The sequence below is a fragment of the Rhipicephalus microplus genome, chromosome 8 (assembly GCF_043290135.1).
Source record: "Rhipicephalus microplus isolate Deutch F79 chromosome 8, USDA_Rmic, whole genome shotgun sequence".
NCBI lineage: Eukaryota > Metazoa > Arthropoda > Arachnida > Ixodida > Ixodidae > Rhipicephalus > Rhipicephalus microplus.
In genome coordinates, this window is record NC_134707.1 from 121901155 (window position 1) to 121922977 (window position 21823).

At 46.7% G+C, this 21823-nt stretch overlaps 1 protein-coding gene across 1 annotated transcript in view; it reads right to left on the reverse strand.

The window, feature by feature from the left end:
* Window positions 1-4742: 4742 nt before the first annotated feature.
* LOC142768366 (uncharacterized) overlaps window positions 4743-21823 on the reverse strand; it is a 57726-nt gene continuing 40645 nt past the window's right edge. The window contains exons 7-8 of the mRNA XM_075870336.1: window positions 13982-14110; window positions 4743-4967 (exon numbers count right to left, since the gene is read on the reverse strand). Coding sequence (XP_075726451.1) covers window positions 4770-4967; window positions 13982-14110 — 327 coding nt within the window. The 3' untranslated portion in view covers window positions 4743-4769. The remainder of the gene's footprint in view (window positions 4968-13981; window positions 14111-21823) is intronic.

Sequence of the window (21823 nt, forward strand, 5' to 3'; positions counted from 1 at the left end):
ATACCCTTGGATCTGTACTCTAGTTGTGCAGGCACCCAGTGGAGTAACGACGTGGCCACCAGCTGTCCGAATCTGCGAGTTGTGCCACGGCGTGATGACTTTCTTTAGCTGCGTTGTCAGTTTCCCGCTCAGTATGGAATAGTCGGCGCCGGTGTCCACTAACGCATTAACTGCACAACCATCATTTGTCACTGCTATGTCGAGTGAAAGTCGGCCATCTTTTGCAGCAGTATGTGATGTCGGACCGGTTTCTGTACAGTTCTGCGTTAATAGGAGGTCTTCAGAGCTTCGACGTTCAGCGACCCCGCCCCCAGAGGTCGCTTGGGCTAGTTTTCCCAGCGGGGTCTGGGAGATCGTGTGGTAGAACACCGCTGGGGCGTTGATGAAAATCGCCTCGGTGATGGCGAGCGCGACTGGCGCACGGCAGACGGTGGTGTATGCTGCTGGGCGAGGTAGTTTTCGATTTCGCGCGGTCTCTGGCCGTAACGGGGTGGCGGTGAGTACGCAGAGAAGCCGCGAAGCCCAAGACGGCGATATGGGCACTGGCGGTACAAGTGATCAGCTTCTCCACAGTGAAAGCACACAGGCCGGCGATCAGGTGTGCGCCAAACATCAGACTTCCGAGGAGACGTGCGCCGATCGTCGATGTACTGAACTGGTGGCACCGAACGATGGGCGACAGGAGCGCCAGGGACAAAGGGCAAAGGTGGTGGCGTGTACGTGCCTTCGTAGTACGGTATGTGCTGTGCTGACTGGAGTGCAACAGCAGGAACAGGGTGGACGAGTAATGGCGGCGATGCAGCAGGGCGTTTCAAGGCTTCCGCGTAGGTTGTCTCACGGCGGTATTCAGCAGGAGCTGGTGCAGCTGTATCAGGAGGCAAGGTGTTCCGAAGGGCCTGGTGCAGCTCATCCTTGATCACAGTTGCAATCGAGCTAACCGTAGGATGAGGTGTTACACCAGCCTTTTGCAACTCTTCACGTACTATATCACGGATGAGTTCACGTAGACGGTCATTGCTGGTTCTAGTGGCAGTGAAAATGTCGGCACTAGACATGCCACTGACTTGCCTGTCGTATTGGTTGGATGGCTGCTGCAGCATTTTTTCAATTGTCACGACCTCGGACAAGAACTCCGCGACCGTCTTCGGAGGGCTGCGCACGAGGCCGGCAAAAAGCTAGTCCTTGACACCGCGCATCAAGTGACGCAACTTCTTGTCCTCCGTCAATCTTGAATCGGCCCGTTGGAAGAGGCGCGTCATGTCTTCGACGTACGTGGTTACAGTTTCGTTTGGCAACTGGACGCGGGCAAGAACGAGCTCGTTCAGCTCGTTCTTGGCGATCAGCACTGGCATAGGTGTGCAAAAGTCTACGAGAAAATTCGGGCCACGTCGTCAGCTGCTCCTCTCGGTTTCGATACCACGTACGTGCCCCGTCTTCGAGATAGAAGTAGACACGACCCAGTTTCGCCGCGTCGTCCCACTGATTCAAGCTGGCTACGCGCTCGAAGTCCGCCAACCAGTCCTCAACGTCCTCGTGCTCCGTGCCATGGAACGTCGCCGGTGCCCGTGGGCTTTCCAACGTATAGCGGTTCGACGTCGTGCTTCCCGTGCCTGTTGACGAGGTTTGCACCGAAGCGCTGGACGTGTTTCTCGACGTGGTTGGAGCAGTATTGTCGATTTCCGGAGGCAATCCCCTGATTCGGCGGCTGGTCCGATGTACGGGAGTATTGATGGCACTGGACTCGTATCACGGCTTCCTGGGGGGTCTGCAGCATCCGTGAGACTACCCAGCACCTCCACTTGTTTGTCATGATGAGTCACAAGTACTGGGGGATTTATTAAACCACCGGGTAGCAATCTCTAGGACGATGCGTCAGTCGTGGCTGGCTCTCGAGCAGAGGAGAAGCACGCGATCTTCTTTTTTCTCCAGATTGAGAGCCGCTCTTGGTGTCGACCCACTATGTGCTGGTGGCAGTATACAGGAGCGTTTCGAAACCTTACAAGTAAACCTTCATGAAGTGCTACTTCTACTAAGGGGACCTATTCAAGCTATTAAAATAGAATTTCACAATATATTTTCTATGATTTGCAAAGATCTTCCCATTACGTACCTAAATGTTATTTTGAAACACCGCTTGGCAAGACTAAAATGAAAAAAAAATTGTAATAGCATCTAATGCTTCAGTTTGTAAACAAAGGGTAGGAGTGGGAATTTCCTCTGCTTTGTTGGATCGGTCTTTTTGACGGAAATGACGGATATTTCCTCTGTTCATGTAACAAATACTGTAATTCTTACAGACTGCCTGTCTGTCTGTTCTTAAGTGCACCGTATAAGTCAAATGCTTTAGAAACGCTTTATGCCCTTGCCCCAAAATATTTACGGCTCATTCGATTGGTATGGGTACCATGTCATGAAGGTATATCCCTCATTGAGTATGTGTAAATAAACTTGCATTCGTCTCACATAATGGTCCCATAATATCTATATTGCCGATGCAAGCATTTATCCCCGTAGCACGATTTGAAAAATTTACCACATCGGATAACTTGGAAACATCTGAGTTTTCTTATCTATATTACCCATGCATGGAAAGATCGATGGTGCTCCTCTATATAGGGGGAAATATCATGTACGAGACTTTGATGCCGAGCATCCTCACTGAATTTTGCAGCGAAAGCTGTTATGATATCACAACTCGGTGCTCGCGCAGCGCTGCACTTGTCCGCCGCCGCCGCTGCCGCCGGCGTCCGTAACAATGACACAGTGAGGCTCGAACACGGGTCTGCTGGGCGCCAGCCCAGTATTCTGCCACTGGGCCATGCCGGTGCTTGGAACTTGTCGGCAAACTTGCCTTAGGCAGGCTTGAGGTCGGAAAAACAATCGCGTTAATACGACGCATAAAGAGTTTTAAAAGAGTGAAAGAACAACCAGCCGTCGCACAACGTGAATGGCGTAACGAGTGGGTCATCCCATGCTCCAACGTATTGCAAAAGCTTGTTCTTGTTTTACTAATAACTGTGGCACATACCCACCTCAGGCATAATTCCTCATCGTCGTCAGCTGCTGCATGAACTGTTTGCGCAAAATTCCTTGCAAATGTGTAGCGAATACCACACTTCTCAGAAGAATGACAAAAAATGGCATAGCGAACGCCGGCCTACAACCCAAAAACACTTATTATTAATGCCGTAGTGGGTATCAAGCAATTGTGCTTGCAGCAGTTACCCGATGGGTGTTTAGAAGAGGCTCTGAAAGGCCGCTTTTCTAGCTTTCGCTGTGACTGTGCTGCAGGCCTGGCATTTTTTGCCTACACAGGCCTTGTCTGTTACAGTTATGCACCTTTATGCCTTCACTGCAACGATAGTGAATGTCTGCATAATTTGTTTTTAACACTCAGGCTACTTAAAAATCAAAATAAAAGACTGTTAGAAGAACCTCTCCGAAGGTTTGCTTTAAATTTATCGCTTCCGGTGGGCATTTCCTTTAGAGCAACTGAAAAGGGCTTTAGTCAAACGAGCGTTTGTCAAGCCGTGTGCAATTTTCTGAATACAAAACGAAGTGAATGTTAAACTTAGGTGTAAACTCTGTTTAATTTCAACTCAATTAGCTTGTTGGGCTTCGTTTTTTCTCTCCATTTATCCTATATATATACCGTGTTTTACCAATTGCGTTTTTTGTAAAAAAACATCCCCATCTAAACGTGTTCGGCTGGTAAAACAATTTTATTTCTAAGATAAGGTCCAGTCTGTTTTATGACGGCACTCCCGTGGTGGATTGCGCCAGGCACCTAAAGGCCAACCAACCATTGTCAGTGGTTGGAAGCATTCAATGACCCACAGCTTGCACAGTCCGTTTTGTGCGATGCCTTGTTACACATATTTGCATTCTGTGACACTTGGTTGTATTTTTAATCTTCTAGAACACTGGATTGATGGTAACTGGGCATAGTGGGGCGTACCTCAAAGTTCGTATCAGACAAGAAGTGAAGACTTGAAAATTATTAAGTGAGCTGTACTATTGGTACCTACCTATTATTTACACGCAACGAAAATTGCGTGACCCTTAATCTTCGCCTTTAAAAGTTGAACGTGACAGCGATATGATGTCCCTAGTGCGCACCTCAACCAGTTTGCGCGAACATGTTATTGTACCACAGTAGTCGAAAAGATTAAATTGTGGATTACAACAATGTAACATCAAAGTGGCTGGGGTCGGTGATGCTTTCGTTTATGGCTATATTATGTGTAATCGGTATACTTCGGGCAATTGTACGTGCGAAAAATTTTCGACTTTGCTATGCACCTAATCTGTTGTCTCAGGGGGATACGCACAGTACCATGCGTGTCTTTTGTAATGGTTTGCCGTGAAGTTATGATAGTTGCATGTTCTGACAGCGATGTGAACGTTAGCATCTAAAACGCAATACTGCTGCGATATTACATGCTGCATTGTGAAGTCGTCATGGCTACGTAGAAAAATTCGAGAATGGGAGTCAACCTCGAATCACTAATCATTCAGACAGCGAGTACCGCAATAAATTGATCCATTGGCACACTGAACCATGTGTACTCCCGGTCTTGGCGTCATGCGCTCCACGCTAAAAAAAAAAAAACCGTTTCTTGGTCGTAATTCCATTATGAACAAGGAATCCGTTCGGGTCCCGCAACGTCTTTCTTCGTTTGTTTTGCAGTGGTCAGCGACCTGTTTTTTCAACAATATTGAGCGAACCGCCAAAACGCAAGTAGAGACAATTTCGTTTTAATCAGAGGTCACGATGCCAAGCAATCGAAGTGGCCCGTGTAATTCTGGTTCAGAAAGTTACTGAGCGATCGGACTGCAGACAATCGTTTGAAGCCTCCGGGCTGGATCTCTAACTCGAGGCACCCTCGTGGATTTGAGTCATAATCGATGTCATAGGCAGCCACTCCGAAGGAAACATTCAATAAATTGCGTTTGATGTCACATACCTGCACGAAAGTGCACAAGGTTAGGTTGGGCGTTACAGGAAGGCTGCCGTGTAGCTCTTAGGTTCCAAGAACTAACGATTTGCAAGCACGTAAAAAAATGAAAAACAGTCCTTTGAATTTTTACAGGTGTAGACCTTAGCGAACCACTACCTCATTGAGCGTATCTATCCATCTAGCAGCACCTTCTTAACAGTTTTTTTACCTCTGCAAAAATAACGTTCATTGTAACAATGGTGACGCCAGGTAATTCTGCTGCGGTGTACGTAACATCCCAAAAGTCCCCAGCATATCCACGAAGTGAATGATCATGTTGGGTGAAGCATCCGTCCGTCCGTCCGTCCGTCTGTCTGTGTGTCTGTCTGCCTCTCTGTCTGTCTGTCTGTGTCGTTTAGTTAACTACGTCTGGGTGCACTACTGTACAGGCTCTTAAATCAGTATAGACATTTTAACGGGGGTGCCACCATATTGCCAAGCAGGCAGCGCCGTCCCTGGTCTGGCAACTCACTGGAGCGACTGAACCTTCACGTTGCTATGGAAAGTATTCGTACGGTTGCAGTTGCTGTCGGTCTCTTTCGTTCTGGCGTGCCGAATTTAATCAAATAAAGCAGTTGAGGTATGAAATGAGTCTGTCAGACGTCCTGAAAGGTTTTCTTCCGTTCGGGGACAAATATGATAACATGCGACGGTGCGAACGGGTCGCACGTGAATGGTGTCATATGTTTTCGGCACTCTTTCTGCTGGAAAAACGTAAGAATAATTCAAGCCGTTGAAGCAGGGCAAGCAGGTGCTAACACCCTTTGACCATACAATGAGTTTGTTTTCCTGGACTGTAATACCGAAGTTTGTTTGTTTCTTTGCGATATGTTTATGCTGCCGCAGCGACTGCAACCCGTACATGCGATTGTGCGTGAACGCGCAGTTGGGATTTCTTGGCGATGACGGCATTTGTTTGTTGCTCACAAACGGTTCACTATCTTTTGCTCGACCTTTAATGAACCTTTCTCGCTTCCTCGTCTATTGCCCACCATTGTGGACGAAGTTCGAACAGATGATGCTCGTATATAAAAAGCAATGCTTAAGTGTACATGCCAGCACCCTTCTTTGTCTTTTTTTTAGAGTCGTGGTGCTTGAATGGATTGCTGTGGTGATAAAGTGAAGATAGTTAGAAAAGAGCTTTGGTTAGAAGTTCTTCTGCCGATGAGGCACCAAGTGTGCCCGGGCTAGAGGCTATATTTGGCATAAAATCCACTTTGTGTTTATTTGTTTTATTAATTTTGCCTACCAGTTGTACGGCTTTTGCGAAATCTTGGCTGTCGTTCGTAAAACTAAGCAGTGAAAGTGACAGCTATACAAATAATAAATAGCTGCCTCAAAGCGGTTTAATATTGTTTTCCTCTTAGGAGAGAAGAAACTATGTTGTATGGTATCGCGCGCGGCTTGTCAACCATGCTTCTTAAACACGCGAAAATTTTCTTCCTGAGGTAGTTGTGCCTAAGACGAAGTGTGCCCGATTCCCCCCCCCCCTTTTTTAGGGGCGAAGCTCCTTAGGGCGTGGGCTGTGCGTCCCCTGTAGCCTGTATGTAGCCCCCTCTAGTTTAGTTCTTGCAGTGTTCACTAGATGGCGGTACCGTCCCCTGTATGTAGCCACCTCTAGTTTAGTTCTTGCAGTGTTCACTAGATGGCGGTACCGTCTCCTGTATGTAGCCACCTCTCGTTTAGTTCTTGTAGTGTTTACTAGATGGTGGTACTTGTAGCTGATGATGAAAAGATGCAAGATGTTATAAACTAGAAAGCGGTACTTGTAGTTGATGAAAGACGCGAGATCTTATAAAATAGGAATGATGTCACATATGGCGCGTGTCATTGGTTGAAGGCAATCGTTCGATTTAGTGCGGCGACGTACGCTAGGGGGAGCGATGTAATAAAATCGAGTGGGCAAAATGCACAGAGGATTCATGGTTTACCAGGTTTACCTCCGGAGCTTCGCCCACTCATCATCATTCACTTCGTAGATATGGCGGAATTTTTTTTTTACTGTATGTGGCTTTCATAGCGCAAATTGTACACGATACATCCCGCCGTCTTACGTAAGTTGTGCACTCACGATAACGACTACACCACAACATATTGATGTAAAATTCTGTGAATGTTCGGGTTGCACAAAGCTGGTGCGCAAAACACAAATTAAATGCGCAAAGCTAGTTACCCTGCAGATAAGTGAGGAATTTTCTGTCCGTGTTAGTACAGCAACTTCAGCTACATTGATCCCCGTGTTGAGCCGAGCTACACGGCTAGTTGTCTTTTTTTTTTTGCCAAACACATCACACTAAAATTTATTAATCAAAAGTGGCAGATCCCACGTACTGTGAGAATCGATGATATGCGAAGCACGAACGAGGAAGGTTGATATGTCACTTTGAAATCAACACCGCGTTACGAGGTGGAGGTAAATTATGCCGTACACGGCTTCCCTGTCATGACTATCATGACTGGATGTATGGTTTACCATCATCTATTCACGTCACGTGATGCCAAATTAAGTACGTGTGGAGCTGGCGAAACGGCTGCGAGCACTTTATAAACGTGGTGTGTAGTCATGTTCTTGCAGAACATGCGTGTCATAATTATCTTGTTTGCACCAGTCATATACCTTCATCATCCATCGACGTCACGTAACACTTAGTTTGGTATACGTGTAGCTAGCTAAAGGGCCGCGAGTGCATCCTGAAGAGCTCAATATACTCCAACGCGATGTTGACGCGCCCGCACTTGGGCACAGCGACGCAATTCGTTAGCAAAACGCGAGAACTCTATAGTCTAACGCCAGGCGCAACGAGCGTCCATCTTCGCGACCTGATGGCACCCGGCGCAAAATGTGACATGCCGCATATCGCGCAAATGCGTTACTCAGACAGCACTGCGCGTGCCTCTTTTCGTGACGGAGGGACGCCGGACACGCTGAAACGTGCATGCGTCAAAGCAACGCAGCGCGACGCGAGCCTGCGAGTATACGACAGGACCGGCGCCTGGCGTGGCCACGCCGGCGTGACGCGACAAAACAAACGCCGGCGCGCACGCGTGCCCTGTCACGTCGAAGTATATCGGCATCTTGACTGTGGAATGTGGTCATTTTGTGACATGACACGCATCTCATGATTATCATGTTTGCACCAGTCACATACCTTCGTCAGCCATTGACGTCACGCAATACCAAATTTGGCATACGTGAAGCTAGCGAAACGGCCGTGAGCGCATCATGAGTGTGGCATGTAGTCGTGTTCTACATGACACGCATATTGTGATTATCTTGTTTGGATGTGTCATTTACCTATGTCGTCCGTTCGCGTCACGTAATACCGAATTTGGTACATGTGAAGCTATTGAAACGGCCGCCAGCGCATCATGAGCGTAGCATGTAGTGATGTTAAACTAGGCGCATCTCATGTTTATCATGTTTGCACCAATATCATACCTTCGTCATCCATTCACGTACCATAATACCAAATTTTGTACATGTGACGCCAGCAAAATGGCTGCGAGCGCATCATGAGCATGGCATGCAGTCATGGTAAATGACACGCAAGTTATAATTTTTATGTTAGGGTATGTCGCTTGTGTTTTCCATGCAATTATGTCATACCACACCAGTTTTGCAACATATAAGTCACGTGAACGAAATCGCCGCAAGCGCAGCAAGATCATAAAATGTAAATTATGACATTCATGACATACATGTCTTGATTTTCATGTTATGACTACTCATATATGCTCGTCATAGAGTCATGCCTTGCCTTACGAAGTTTGGTATCGATATCATTATCCAAACGGCTAGGAGAGCTAAATGTTGCAGGCGGATTTCTATCTATCTATCTATCTATCTATCTATCTATCTATCTATCTATCTATCTATCTATCTATCTATCTATCTATCTATTTATCTATCTATCTATCTATCTATCAATGTATCCGCCTACGACTTTTAGCTCTCCTGGTCTTTTCGATAATGGTATCAATACCAAACTAAGTATTGCATAACATGACTGTATGAAAAACGTATTTGGTTATTCATGACATTAAAATCATGACATGCATGTCATGATTGTCATGATTTACGTTTCATAGTCCTGCAGCTCTTGCGGTGGTTTCGTTCACATGGCATGTTGCAAAACTGGTATCGTATGACATGATTGCATGGCGAGCACAAACGACAGACCCTAACACGAAAATCATGACATACGCGTCACGTAACAACCTGACAACATGCCACGCTCATGATGCGCTCACGGCCGTTTCGCTAGCGTCACTTATGCCAAATTTGGTATTATAGTACGTGAATGGCTGGAATGGCTGGAATGGCTGGAATGGCCAAGGAATGGCTGGTGCAAACATGATAATCATGCGATGCGAGTCATGTAACAACATGACTACATGCCACGCTCATGATGCGCTGGCGTCTGTTTCACTAGCATCATTTATACTAAATTTTGTATTACGAGACGTGAATAGATGATGAAGGTATGATACTGGTGCAAACATGAGAAACATGAGATGCGTATCATGTAACAACATGGCTATATGCTACGCTCATGATGCACTCGCGGCCGTTTTGCTAGCTTTACATGTAAAACTCGGTACTACGTGACGCGAATAGACGACATAGGTAAATGCGACACCAAACATGATAATCACGGCATGCGTGCCATGAAACAACATGACTATATGCAACACTCATGATGCGCTCGAGGCCGTTTCGCTAGCTTCACATACACCAAATTTGGTATTACGTGACGTTAATGAATGACGAAGGTATGTGTCTGGTGGAACGTAGTCGAGAGTTCGACGGAATGCCGTCTGGTCAGGTAAGGCATTGTTGAATAAAACAGGTCACTGACCAATGTCAAACAAAACAATGACGTTTCGGGACACGTACGGATCCCTGTTCACCTGGTTTCCTTGTTCACCTGGTGAACAAGGGATCCGTACGGGTCCCAAAACGTCATTGTTTCGTTTGACATTGGTCAGTGACCTGTTTTATTCAACAGTATCTGGTGGAAATATGATAATCATGCGCTGCATGTCGGGTGAGAACAGGACTACACGGCGCAGTCAAGGCGCCAATACATTTCGACGTGATGTGATGCGCGTGCTCACCGGCGTTCATTTTGTCATGTCACGCCGGCGTTGTGGCGGCAGGCACTGGTTTTGCCATATACTCACACGTGTGCCATGCTCCGTTGCGCGTCCGGCGTTCCTCCTTTACGAAAAAAATGGAGACGCAGTGTTGACTCGGTAACGCATCGGCGCGAATTTCGCACCGGGTGATGTTGGGCTGCGCCGACGGACGCTTGTAGCGCCAGTCGCGCAAGGCGTCATACTATAGAGTTATCGCGTTTTGCTGACGTAGCGTCGCTGTGCCCAGCGTGCGCGCGCGTCAACGCTACGATGGAGTATATTGGGTCCTTCATGATGCGATCGCGGCTGTTTTCCTAGCTCCACATATACCGAGTTTAGTGTTACGTGACGTCAATGGATGACGAAATATATAACTGGTACACACATGCAAATACTGACACGCTTGCCAAGTAAGAACATGACAACACACCACGCTAATAGCGTACTCGCGGCCGTTTCGCTAGCTCCACATATACTAAATTTCGTATCACGTGATGTGAGTAGGCGACGAAGGTAAACGACTCAATCCAACTTGTTAATCATGACAGGAAAGTCATGTAGGGCAGCATTTACCTCTACCTCGTACCGTTGCACTGATTTTAAAGTGATATATCAACCTTTGTTATTCGTGCTTCGCATATCACCGATTCCGACTGTACATGGGATCTGCCAATTTTTTTATGAGCAAAGCTTAACGAAACGACGCCAAAGGTATATACAAATGTTACAAGCACAGGTGTATGTTAACGGGCCGCATATGTTTCATATAACCAGTTGTTTACGGGTGCGCGACAAAGCTAAGAGTAACATGTGTATAAGCAACCCCAGAAGCGGTAAGCTGATATGTAGCGCTTTATCTCGCGAGGATATCTGCCTTGGCCACAGCTCAATGAATAAACTTCAATGGATGGCGCCTAACTAAAACTGTAAATAACACGACATGTAGGTTGTATCAGCAAAACATACGTATTGTTTATAAAATTAGATAGCAGGCATCGCAACCACAACCACATTTTGTGGTGAGATACTTCGATGCGACACACAATGATTGCCTTCATTCGTGCTGGGGCTCTGAACGGTATTCTTTGCATTCATTAGGCCAACGCTGGGAATGTCAAGTATTCAATGCGAATTCATTTCTTAAGCGAGGCATGTCAGACGTCTGACGGTTTCCGCGTGCCGCAAGTGTTGTCTCCGCTCTCACACCCTCCCCCTAGCAACAGCTGTAGGCGTGCACTTGTTCTCACCCCTAGCAACCAGAGCAAGAGGTGTGGTTGGAGTAGTGGAGACACTGGAGAGTGTGCGGAGAGGAGGAGTGTGCTCTGGCGTGTGAGGGCGCTCGCATCGCAGCAGTTCCACGGAAATTCGCGGGTGTCAAGAGAGTGTAGGAGGATAGATGCAGTGCTTCGCCGCTCCTTGTCTCGCCGTTCGCCCTCTCTCCTCCATGCACCCTACTCTCCTGTCTGCTCGCTCATACGTATATATATATATATATATATATATATATATATATATATATATATATATATATATATATATATATATATATATATATATATATATATATATATATATATATATATATATATATATATATATATATATATATATATATATATATATATATATATATATATATATATATATATATATATATATATATATATATATATATATATATATATATATATATATGGAGTGAAGCGCACGCATCACTCGCGACCGCTGCTGGCTGATGAATGTGTAAACAAATGGTTACCGTATAAGTTTCTTCATCGTCATTATTTACGCCAATAAAATTACTTCACAGTTTACTCTTGGTGCAAGAAATGTTTCGCATTTCCTCACGATTTCCTTCAAGGAGAGGGGGGGGGGGGACAATTTCTTTTCTTAATACGCTCGTGTTAAAAATACCCGTGCTTTGACCTTTCCTGAGTAGAAAAAATATGTGAATCACTTGTGGCACATACCCGCATACCACTGACACATACTCACAAGCGATGTGCAGGTATGCTCCATAGGTGTCTGGTGGAATGGGTTTGACGACGTACATGACAGGACTGCCACATTGGTCATGACATGACACGAAGGAACAAAGTGTACATATGAGGGTTTGTTGTGTTCTAAGTCAATATATAAATGAGATCTAACAGAAAATCATGCCAAAGAAGCTTTAGGGGTTGTTAAATGAGCTAATTTTATTGTATATGTGAAAAAAAAAGGTGGGCGAATAGATACCTTGCCGTCCACACGTACGGAACCTGCCACCTTCAAATAAAAGTCTCGTTCTCGCAGACTAGGTGCCTTCAGGTAGTATACGAGTTATTATTGGTCAGCTGCCAGCTTGTAATAATATAACGTGCGAGGCGATGCCGGACAGGTAGAAAACGTTTTCCACACTCACCATCAGGGTTAAAGGCAGCGCTCACTGACGCTCCCACAATCGTTCAGTAAGCTGAGAATGCGGGCGAAAACACACAAGAAATAAAGAGGCACACATGTGTCTTCCGAACGTGAAAAATAAATCAGTTGTTAATGAGCGCTCGTGCTGTGTGCCTCTTTGCTTCTTGTGTGTGTCCCCTCATCACTCTATGTTCGCTAAACGATTATGAACTACCATCTATACAACATTTCTATCCTGTTGATATCCCATGTTTTAATCATCATATAGCGCACAAAGTGGATGGGGGCATGTCTGCCGTGGTAGCTCAGTTAGTAGAACACATGACGCCTTGCTGAAAGGTCGGCGGTTCAGCCCCTGTACACGGCAAGTTATCATCCACATCTTTCTTCGCATTAACGTTACAATTACCTCATATACGATCCCCTATACTGTCTCATGTCTAGATATGGAAGTCGTACTCATCAAGCTATAGGTTACCCTCCCATAGTAATTTAGTTCAACCCAAGTTGGGGCTGATCGCGAGTGCATCCAGACGTAGGTGACTAGATAGATTGATTGATAGATCTATAGATGGATAGGCACTCAGAGATGCCAGTATTACGCAAAGGCATTCGCATTCTAAAATTCCTCTTTGGTTGATCCAACATGGAGTAACCCCATTAAGCCGAACACTTGTGGAAACTAGTCTAACTGAAGTTCAAGAGCACAATAGATAAGAGTAAATCTGAGTGGCTTTTACTATTATTGCCGACATATCACCTTATACATCAGTACTTGCTCATGAACAAGCCAATTCACTGACAGCTCAACGCACTTGTGTTCATGCACCACTCAAATATTTATTTATGAGGGTGAAGGGGCCACGTTGCAATGACTTCTCCCGTAAACGCTTCTAAGGAAAATCCTTCATAAATTAATGCGCGCGATTTACGTATTCATTAACAATGCCATCGCAGAGTTTCAACAATTGATAACTACGGCATGAACGTACAACAGCAGAAGGCGTATTGTAGATCACCACTAATGTTGGATATTAGCGTTAAAGAATATTTACACCCTGATTGCAAAAGATAATTTTGTTACAACAGACTCATGAGTTTACTCACTCAGGTTCGCTTATATTCAGGTCAGGACGTGAGTGAGTGTGAGTTATTTCAGCTGAGTGATTTGAAGGTGAGTTTGAGTCGAAGTGACTCGTATCGAGAAAGAGTTTAGTGAATTTGGGTCCGAGTGAGTCATATCTGGTCTTATTTGGCATATTTTCGTTACATCTGTGGTTTAGTGAGCCCTCTCTTTATTTGCTGAGGGACTTTTTAATTTTTTCCCCAACCTATGGTGGTCAGAACGATGATCTAGTTGTTTTCACCCTGGATCAGTTGGCGAGTTCTTCTGGAATACTATCTGTCAGAGCTTGTAAAATGCGTGGAATTCAACTTACTTTAGCTTTTATCGTGACGTCGATGTCGAAGGTAAACGTTCGTTTAAGTTTTGCATTGATAAGCGATTTGTACTGGTAAAACGTGCTGTCCACTGATTCCCAATCTTGTCCGGCGACGCTTGGACAAACCTGTGATCACGATAGAAGAAGATTGGCTTAATATAAAATGGAATTATTGTTTTCTTTTCGGTTGGCGATGTGAAGGGCTATTGAGTACCGCGGGATACCACAATGTGGCAAAATGTTCAAAAAAATACTCGACAATCACTTGTCGTAAGACCAAGTGGTCGAATTATACACATACATTTCTCATAAAGCAAAGCTTGTTTGTTGAAAGAAGTTCGTCCGAGCCTGAAAATCTAACCCTGTACTAGCAACTTTCAGGGCGGTCGCTCTACCAACTGATCTCACCAGATAGCAAGCAAAGGGCAGCGCGATGACGGGCAACACCTTCTCTCAAGAAATACCTACTTGTCATTGTCGTTTAACAGACAAGTTTTCTTCCATTATTCTTTTCACGAAAATTTTTGTTCTATTTCTGATCACTGATTTCTGCGTTTTAGAAAGCGAGTCGTATGGTGGTAAGTAATGTCCAGCTGCGCTTACCTTGCACTTACACCGATGCAATTCAAACTCCTGTTTCACTATTACGGCGCGACCAGTCGATCGAATTGCTTTATGTACAATATTTGGATCGTAAAGTGCCTTTACAATCCGTGGGCTGCGCTTGTGGTCACAGCGTAGGCAACACAGCGTTCACTGGCAGTGCACGGGAGGGTAGGGGTGAAGCTTGACATAAGCCCCCTCTCCCGCCTTCATTTTAGTGTCTAAAGGACAACATGCTTCAAAATATATGAAAAAAAACTGAAAACGAAAATAAAACGTTGCCTACATCCCGAAATGGCCAGCCATTGTACTATGACTTTAGGAAATACAAACTGGAGCCATGATTTCCTGGAATGCTACCACTGTAAAAATTGGCCCGTATCTGCATGTTTAACTGCAAATGCCATTGAAAGACGATAGTTTTGAGTCTGGAAACAGTGAACAAATTTCTTTTTAATGTTCTGCGCGACAAAATTGGTGAATTGTATTCTGGAAACACTGCGTTTGAGTGTTTCGATCCGTGCAGCGATGGCGAACGAGTGCGTCGAGGCACGTGAGACACGAGCGTTATCTGGCAGTTATCTTCAGAAACGAAGGAAGGCGTGCGCGCCAATCTCGGAGGTGATAAGGTGTAGAACGCAGAGCGACGGGCAAGTGCCACCCCCGTGGCATCTTAGCAAAGCGTTGGAAATAGTTGCTTTTTTGTGCAAGTGTTGCATTGTCAGCACAGCGTGATAAACGCATGGTCCTTAGAATTACTTATGTATGCCTTCTCTAGTACACAGACACACATACAGAATATTGACGTCTTGTCATCGTTCCTCAGATATGCGCAATAATTGCTTTTTAACTGACACTCACACAAGCATGAATGCTGAAACTTGAGCAATATTGGTAGGCGCTGCAAACGCGGTTACATTTTGGCTGTTCGTGGTATCGTTTCGGCGGACAAACAGACGAATGTACAGGCAGACAGGCCAAAATTTTTGCGTTAAAGTACCGTAAGAAAGACTACCGTGTTTAAAAATGTTCGTGATCATAGTTTTCCCCTTAACCAATAACGACTGTCTAAACATTTTGGGTAGGATTGGTGACCCTCGTCCGCCTAGATAAATAGAAGGGTGTGTTAGCGTTTTTGTCCTCTCATACGAACGCCTTTGTATCACACTTTTTCAGTTCAGGGACCAGGCTTCATCCAAGTTTGATTAAAAATATAATATGCGCTTCTGTTTCCAGTACTGAAATGACAAACATTGCAAACTTCATGGCACACAGGTTCACATACGTGGGCTCGAGCTCAAACAACGCTTGTACCACTTCATGCGTTCACCCAGTGAGAAGCTTAATTTTATGATTGAAAATGATGTGCTGACGATGTTTTTAGGGCAATATTATCTGTTCGCAACGCACGTGAATGTTAAATAAGCAACTGAATATTTTATTTAGTTCAATGCTGCAGACAGTAGAACAAGCAGGAGAGGATGCACATAAACAGACATAAAAAACAAAAAAATCAACTCTTTCGGCATAGCAAAGGTGAAGAAGTTCACGAATTACACTCTGTGATCGATTAGGGGAATAGCAAATATTCATATTGCTACGTAGCTATCGCGTGAAGGGTGAACCATTCTGTGATCAGAAGACGACGAAAAGGACTGATTAGATTATATTTGTGGGGTTTAACGTCCCGAAACCACCATATGATTATGAGAGACGCCATAGTGGAGGGCTCCGGAAGTTTTGACCACCTGGGATTCTTCAACGTGCACCAAAATCTGAGTACACGGGCCTACAACATTTCCGCCTCAATCGGAAATGCAGCCGCCGCAGCCGGGATTTGAACCCGCTACCTGCGGGTCAGCAGCCGAGTACCTTAGCCACTAGACCACCGCGACGGAGCGACGAAGAGGACTGGTTTGCTCGCTCTGTGTGCTGCGCTCCGATTGTATCGGTGTAAATACACTGCCAAATGGTCACGTCCCGTCTCATTTTACGTAAAATATTAGTGGTTTAGATGCTGGTCCTTCCCTGTACCCATCACGAAGCTCCGCAGCGGCCGCATGATCACGGGTCCTACCATGTCACAGGTTCAAGGTACATCGTCTTCACCACCCGCCTCTTCTTTGACTCCTACTTACGTTGTCCTACCTCCTGGTCGTGATCCTGGCGTTTTTTTCGGACAGGATGGCCTTGACGTTGACAAGTGGCTCAACGTGCATGAACGGATCAGTGCCAGCTATAGGTGGTACCAAACATTCATGCTTGCCAACGTGCTTTTTTACCTTGATAGCCCTCCGCGGTGTGGTTCGAGACGCACGAAGCCGACATTACCAGCTGGGACAATTTCAAAGAGAAGATTTGTGTCCTTTTTGGGAACACCGCTGCACGATAGATAACTACGCGAAATCAGTTGGCTACTTGGGCACAGACGTCTTCCAAATCTTACGTCACATATATTCACGACTTCTTCGCCCTTTGCCGCCAGGTTCACGAATACATGCCCGAGCCTGAGAAGATATCGATTGTGCTTAAAGGCATCACCGACGATGCCTTCAAACTGCTTGTATACACTAACGTCACCACCATCGACGAAATCATCAAAGCGTGTCGGCGGTTTGAACACGCCGGGAGCCGCCGTATCACGCAGAGATTCACACGACTGTCCAACACGGCCGCAACTTCATCGTGTGAAGCCGCTCGCCGACCACCCACCTATGACCACGTTACCCGAATTGTTAGTCGGGAGCTTGAAGCTGTCTGAGCAGCTCCCATTCAACAGCCTGTTTGTACAACTCAAGCCACTGACCCATCACACCCATCGTTAACCTTAATTCAAGCTGTGGTAAGGCAGGAGTTCACAAATCTCGGTCTTCCATCAGCGTGTCCCGTGACTCACCCTGATGTACGCCCATACCCCTCAGGTAACGCTCGCCGATCTCCTCCATCATTGCCCTTCCGGAACCCTACGCAATGGCGAACCGCTGACGACCAGCCAATCTGCTTTTCCTGTCATCAACCTGGACATATTTCTCGTTATTGCCGTCGCCGCTGGTCCAAACCAACACGTCAGAGGTACCCTACTTATATGCGCCCTACCACTTCTGGACGTTCAGCCGCTACACCGTCCAACTTTTACTCGCCGCCTCCTCACGAGCCTCTGCCCACTGACGCCCCTTCTTCCGGTCACTGCCACTCCCGCTCCCCGTCACCGCTACGCCGCCAATCCCGCTCTCCGCCGCCTCGGCACTTTTCCTCACCGAGCTTTTCTGGACTTTCTGGACGATCGCAGCAGGAAAACTAGATATTGCAGCTTATGGAGGTGAAGCTGCGATACCAACGACGCCCGGAAACTCTCTAATGAAGCTGCCCACACACCATAGTCTTATTGAAGTGAAAGTCGGCAATGTTCCTGTTACTGCCCTTGTTGACACAAGCGCCCACCTATATATTATGAGCGCACATTTACGCCACCGTTTGCAGGAGATCATGACACCCTCTATGACTCAAGCCATACGTGCTGTCGATGGCGACGCTGTAGAAGTCGTCGGAATGTGTACTGCTCGTGTCAACATTGCTGGTCGTCACTCCGTAGTCTTTTTGCCGTTATAGATCGTCGCCCCCATGACCTCATACTAGGCCTTGATTTCTTCTCTGCACACTCGGCTTTAATTGACTGTTCTTCTGGTACGCTCAGCCTCGACCTTCCCCTGCTCTCTGATGCCTGTGAAAAGCCCGTCAGCCGCTTGGGTCCAACCACTTTTGTTCCCTTGCCGCCTCGAGCTGTGACATACGTCTGTCTGTCATCGACCCCTCCAGTTCCCGATAAGATTACGCCGATAAGAGACGCACGACTGACGCGCGGTGTTACAGTGCCGCATACCATCGCCACCATAGTGGACAACTGTGCGTTTCTTCCGCTCCTAAATTTCGGCCTCATTCCTGAAGCGTTGCCCTACCAGATGTCGATTGCTCAACTCGCTGCCATAAGAGATGATGACATAAACGTTGTCGCTGTATCTGTTCCGGACCAAGCCGAAGTCTCACGGTTACTCACTTCTGCCGAGACCATCTTTTGAAATATTATTGGACCCGACCTTTGCCTGATCCGGCCGACGCTCTCTGCAGTGTTGTGGCCTCTCACGGTGACATTTTTGATATCTGTGATCGTTCCTTGGACCAGACTAGTATTGTCAAGCACCGAATCAACACTGGTGACTCGCGCCCATTTACCGTCGGCTATACCGCGTGTCCACATCCGAATGAGCAGTGATTCAGAAGGAACTGGACAACATGCTATCGAAAGACATCATCAAACCATCGTCAAGCCCTTGGGCCTCCCCAGTGGTCTTGGTAAAGAAGAAAGACGGCTCCTGGCATTTCTGTATTGATTATCTGCACCTCAACAAAATAACCAAGAAAAACGTGTATCCTCTTCCACGTATTGACGACGCACTTGACTGTCTTCATGGCGCCACTCTTTTTTCATCTCTCGACCTGCAATCTAGCTAGTGGCAAATTGCTGAAGACGAAATAGATAATGAGAAAACTGCATTTGTTACCCCCGACGGCCGTTACCAATTCAAGGTCATGCCGTTTGGTCTCTGCAACGCCCCAGCAACCTTCGAGAGAATGATGGGCACGCTGCTTCTAGATTTAAATTGACGACGTGCTTGTGTTCTTAGATGATGTGATTATCTTCTCACCCACCTTCTCCACACACCTTGAACGCCTTTCGACCATTCTATCAACATTCCGACATGCCGGTCTCCAGCTGAATTTCTCGAAGTGCCGCTTCGGTCTTCGTCAAATTACTGTGTTGGGCCACCTTGTTGACGCTTCTGGTGTATGTCCAGGCCTGGCTAAAGTACGCGCAGTAACGAACTTTCCCATTCAGCGCTCTATGCATGATGTTCGCAGTTTCGTGGGCTATGCTCTTCCTTTCGCTGGTTCGTAAAAGACTTTGTGGCACTCGCACGCCCACTCACAGACCTTCTCAAACGCGACGTCCCGTTTTGTTGGAGTCCTCTTCAAGCTAACGCTTTCTCTCGACTAAACACCGCTCTAATGACACCACCGATACTTGCACATTTCGACACAAATGCTCCTACAGAAGTGTGGACGGACGCTAGTGGTCAGGGCATCAGCGCAGTTTTGGCCCAAACTCAGCGGGGCACTGATCGTGTAATTGCATACGCAAGTCGTCTCCTTTCGAAGTCGGAGTGTAACTACTCTAGAACAACACGAGAATACCTTGCCCTTGTTCGGGCAGTTTTGAAATTTCGCCCTTACTTGTATGGCCACCCGTCCCTTGTCGTCACAGATAATCATGCCCTCTGTTGGCTTTCTTCACTGAAGGACCCTTCTGGACGACTTGGTCGTCAGGCGTTGCGTCTTCAGGAGTACTCCTACTCATTGCCTATAAGACTGGACGCCTCCATCCGGACGCCGATTGCTTGTCCCTCAACCCTGTTGACCAACTAGATTAATTGGTCGGTGAGCCTGGCCCCAGCGTCATGTCCACGTCTAGGTTTCGTCAGATTGGTGACGAACAGCGCCGCAATCCTTTCTTGCGGTCACTCATTGCCCGTCTGGAATCTGAGCCTAACGACGTGTCACTCCACATGTTCGTTCTCCTAAATGGCACGCTGTACCGTCGTAGCGTCCAGCCAGATGACCCTGAGCTACTGCTAGTTGTGCCTAACCATCTCCGTTCAGCGGTCTTACATGAGCTTCATGACAAACCAACTGCCGGCCACGTGGGCGCATCTCGCACGTACGACCACGTCCGGCGCCGCTTCTTTTGGCGTGGTCTCGCACGGTCGGTTCGACGCTACGTGGCCTCGTGCGATAATGCCAACGTCGAAAACGACCTACCGCACCCCCTGCTGGACTCCTTCACCTGATTTCCATCCCTACCGAACCTTTCTTCCGTGTTGGTGTAGACCTCCTCGGACCGTTCCTTGAATCAAACTCTGGGAACAAGTGGGTCGCTGTTGCTATAGACCATGCGACCAGGTTTGCCATCACCAGAGCGCTCTTCACCAGCACTGTTACTGACGTCACGGACTTTTTTCTCCGCGATGTAATTCTACATCATAACTCTCCTCGGCAATTGCTCACCGATCGTTGACGCGCATTTTTGTCACGTGTACTCGACGACCTTTTGCGCTCTTCCTCAACGCAACACAAACTGACCACTTCCTACCATCCCCAAACAAATGGCCTTACCGAACGCCTAAATCAAACCCTCATGGACAAGCTGTCGATGTATGTCTCATCTGACCGCCATGACTGGGATCTAGCGCTACCTCACGCCTATAATTCATCTCGTCATGATACAGCCGGTTATTCACCATTTTATATGCTCTATATGGCCGTAATCCGACTTTACCACTGGATGGACACCCTACTATCGACTACTACACCTCCACCGAGCGAATACGCACGTGATGCTATCGCTCGTGCCAACCACGCACGTCAGATTGCCCGCTCTAGATTGTTGGCTTCACAAGCAACCCAGAAGGATCTCTACGACAGCAAGCATGTCGACGTTGACTTCTCACCTGGTTCTCTAGTTCTTCTCTGATACCAAGTTCTGATGATTTGTGGGGTTTAACGTCCCAAAACCACTATATGATTATGAGAGACGCCGTAGTGGAGGGCTCCAGAAATTTCGACCACCTGGGGTTCTTTAACGTGCACCCAAATCTGAGCACACGGGCCTACAACATTTCCGCCTCCATCGGAAATGCAGCCGCCGCAGCCGGGAGCGATACCCAGTTCGTCGTGCTGGATTGTCAGAGAAGTTGCTATCTCCGTACAAAGGACTTTACCGTATCCTACGACGGGTAACGGACATTACCTATGAGGTCATTCCAGTCTCCAGAAGTAACCTGTCTGCAAACACCCCAGTGATGGAGTCCACGTCAGTAGGTTGAAACTATACCGCCCTCCTTCTGAAGAACACGTCTACAGTGCACAGAGTCGGTGCTTTTACAACCGGGGGGAGGTGGGTAATGCTACGTAGCTATTGCATGAAGGGTGAACCATTCAGTGATCAGAAGACGACGAAGAGGACTGGTTCGTTCGCTCTGTGTGCTGCACTCCGAGTTCATTGGTGTAAACACACTGCCAAATAGTGACGTCCCGTCTCAATTTACGTAACAATATCAATAAGTTTTTGCGAATACAGGTTTGATTCAATGGTTGTGCTTGTGACATAATAATAATACACAT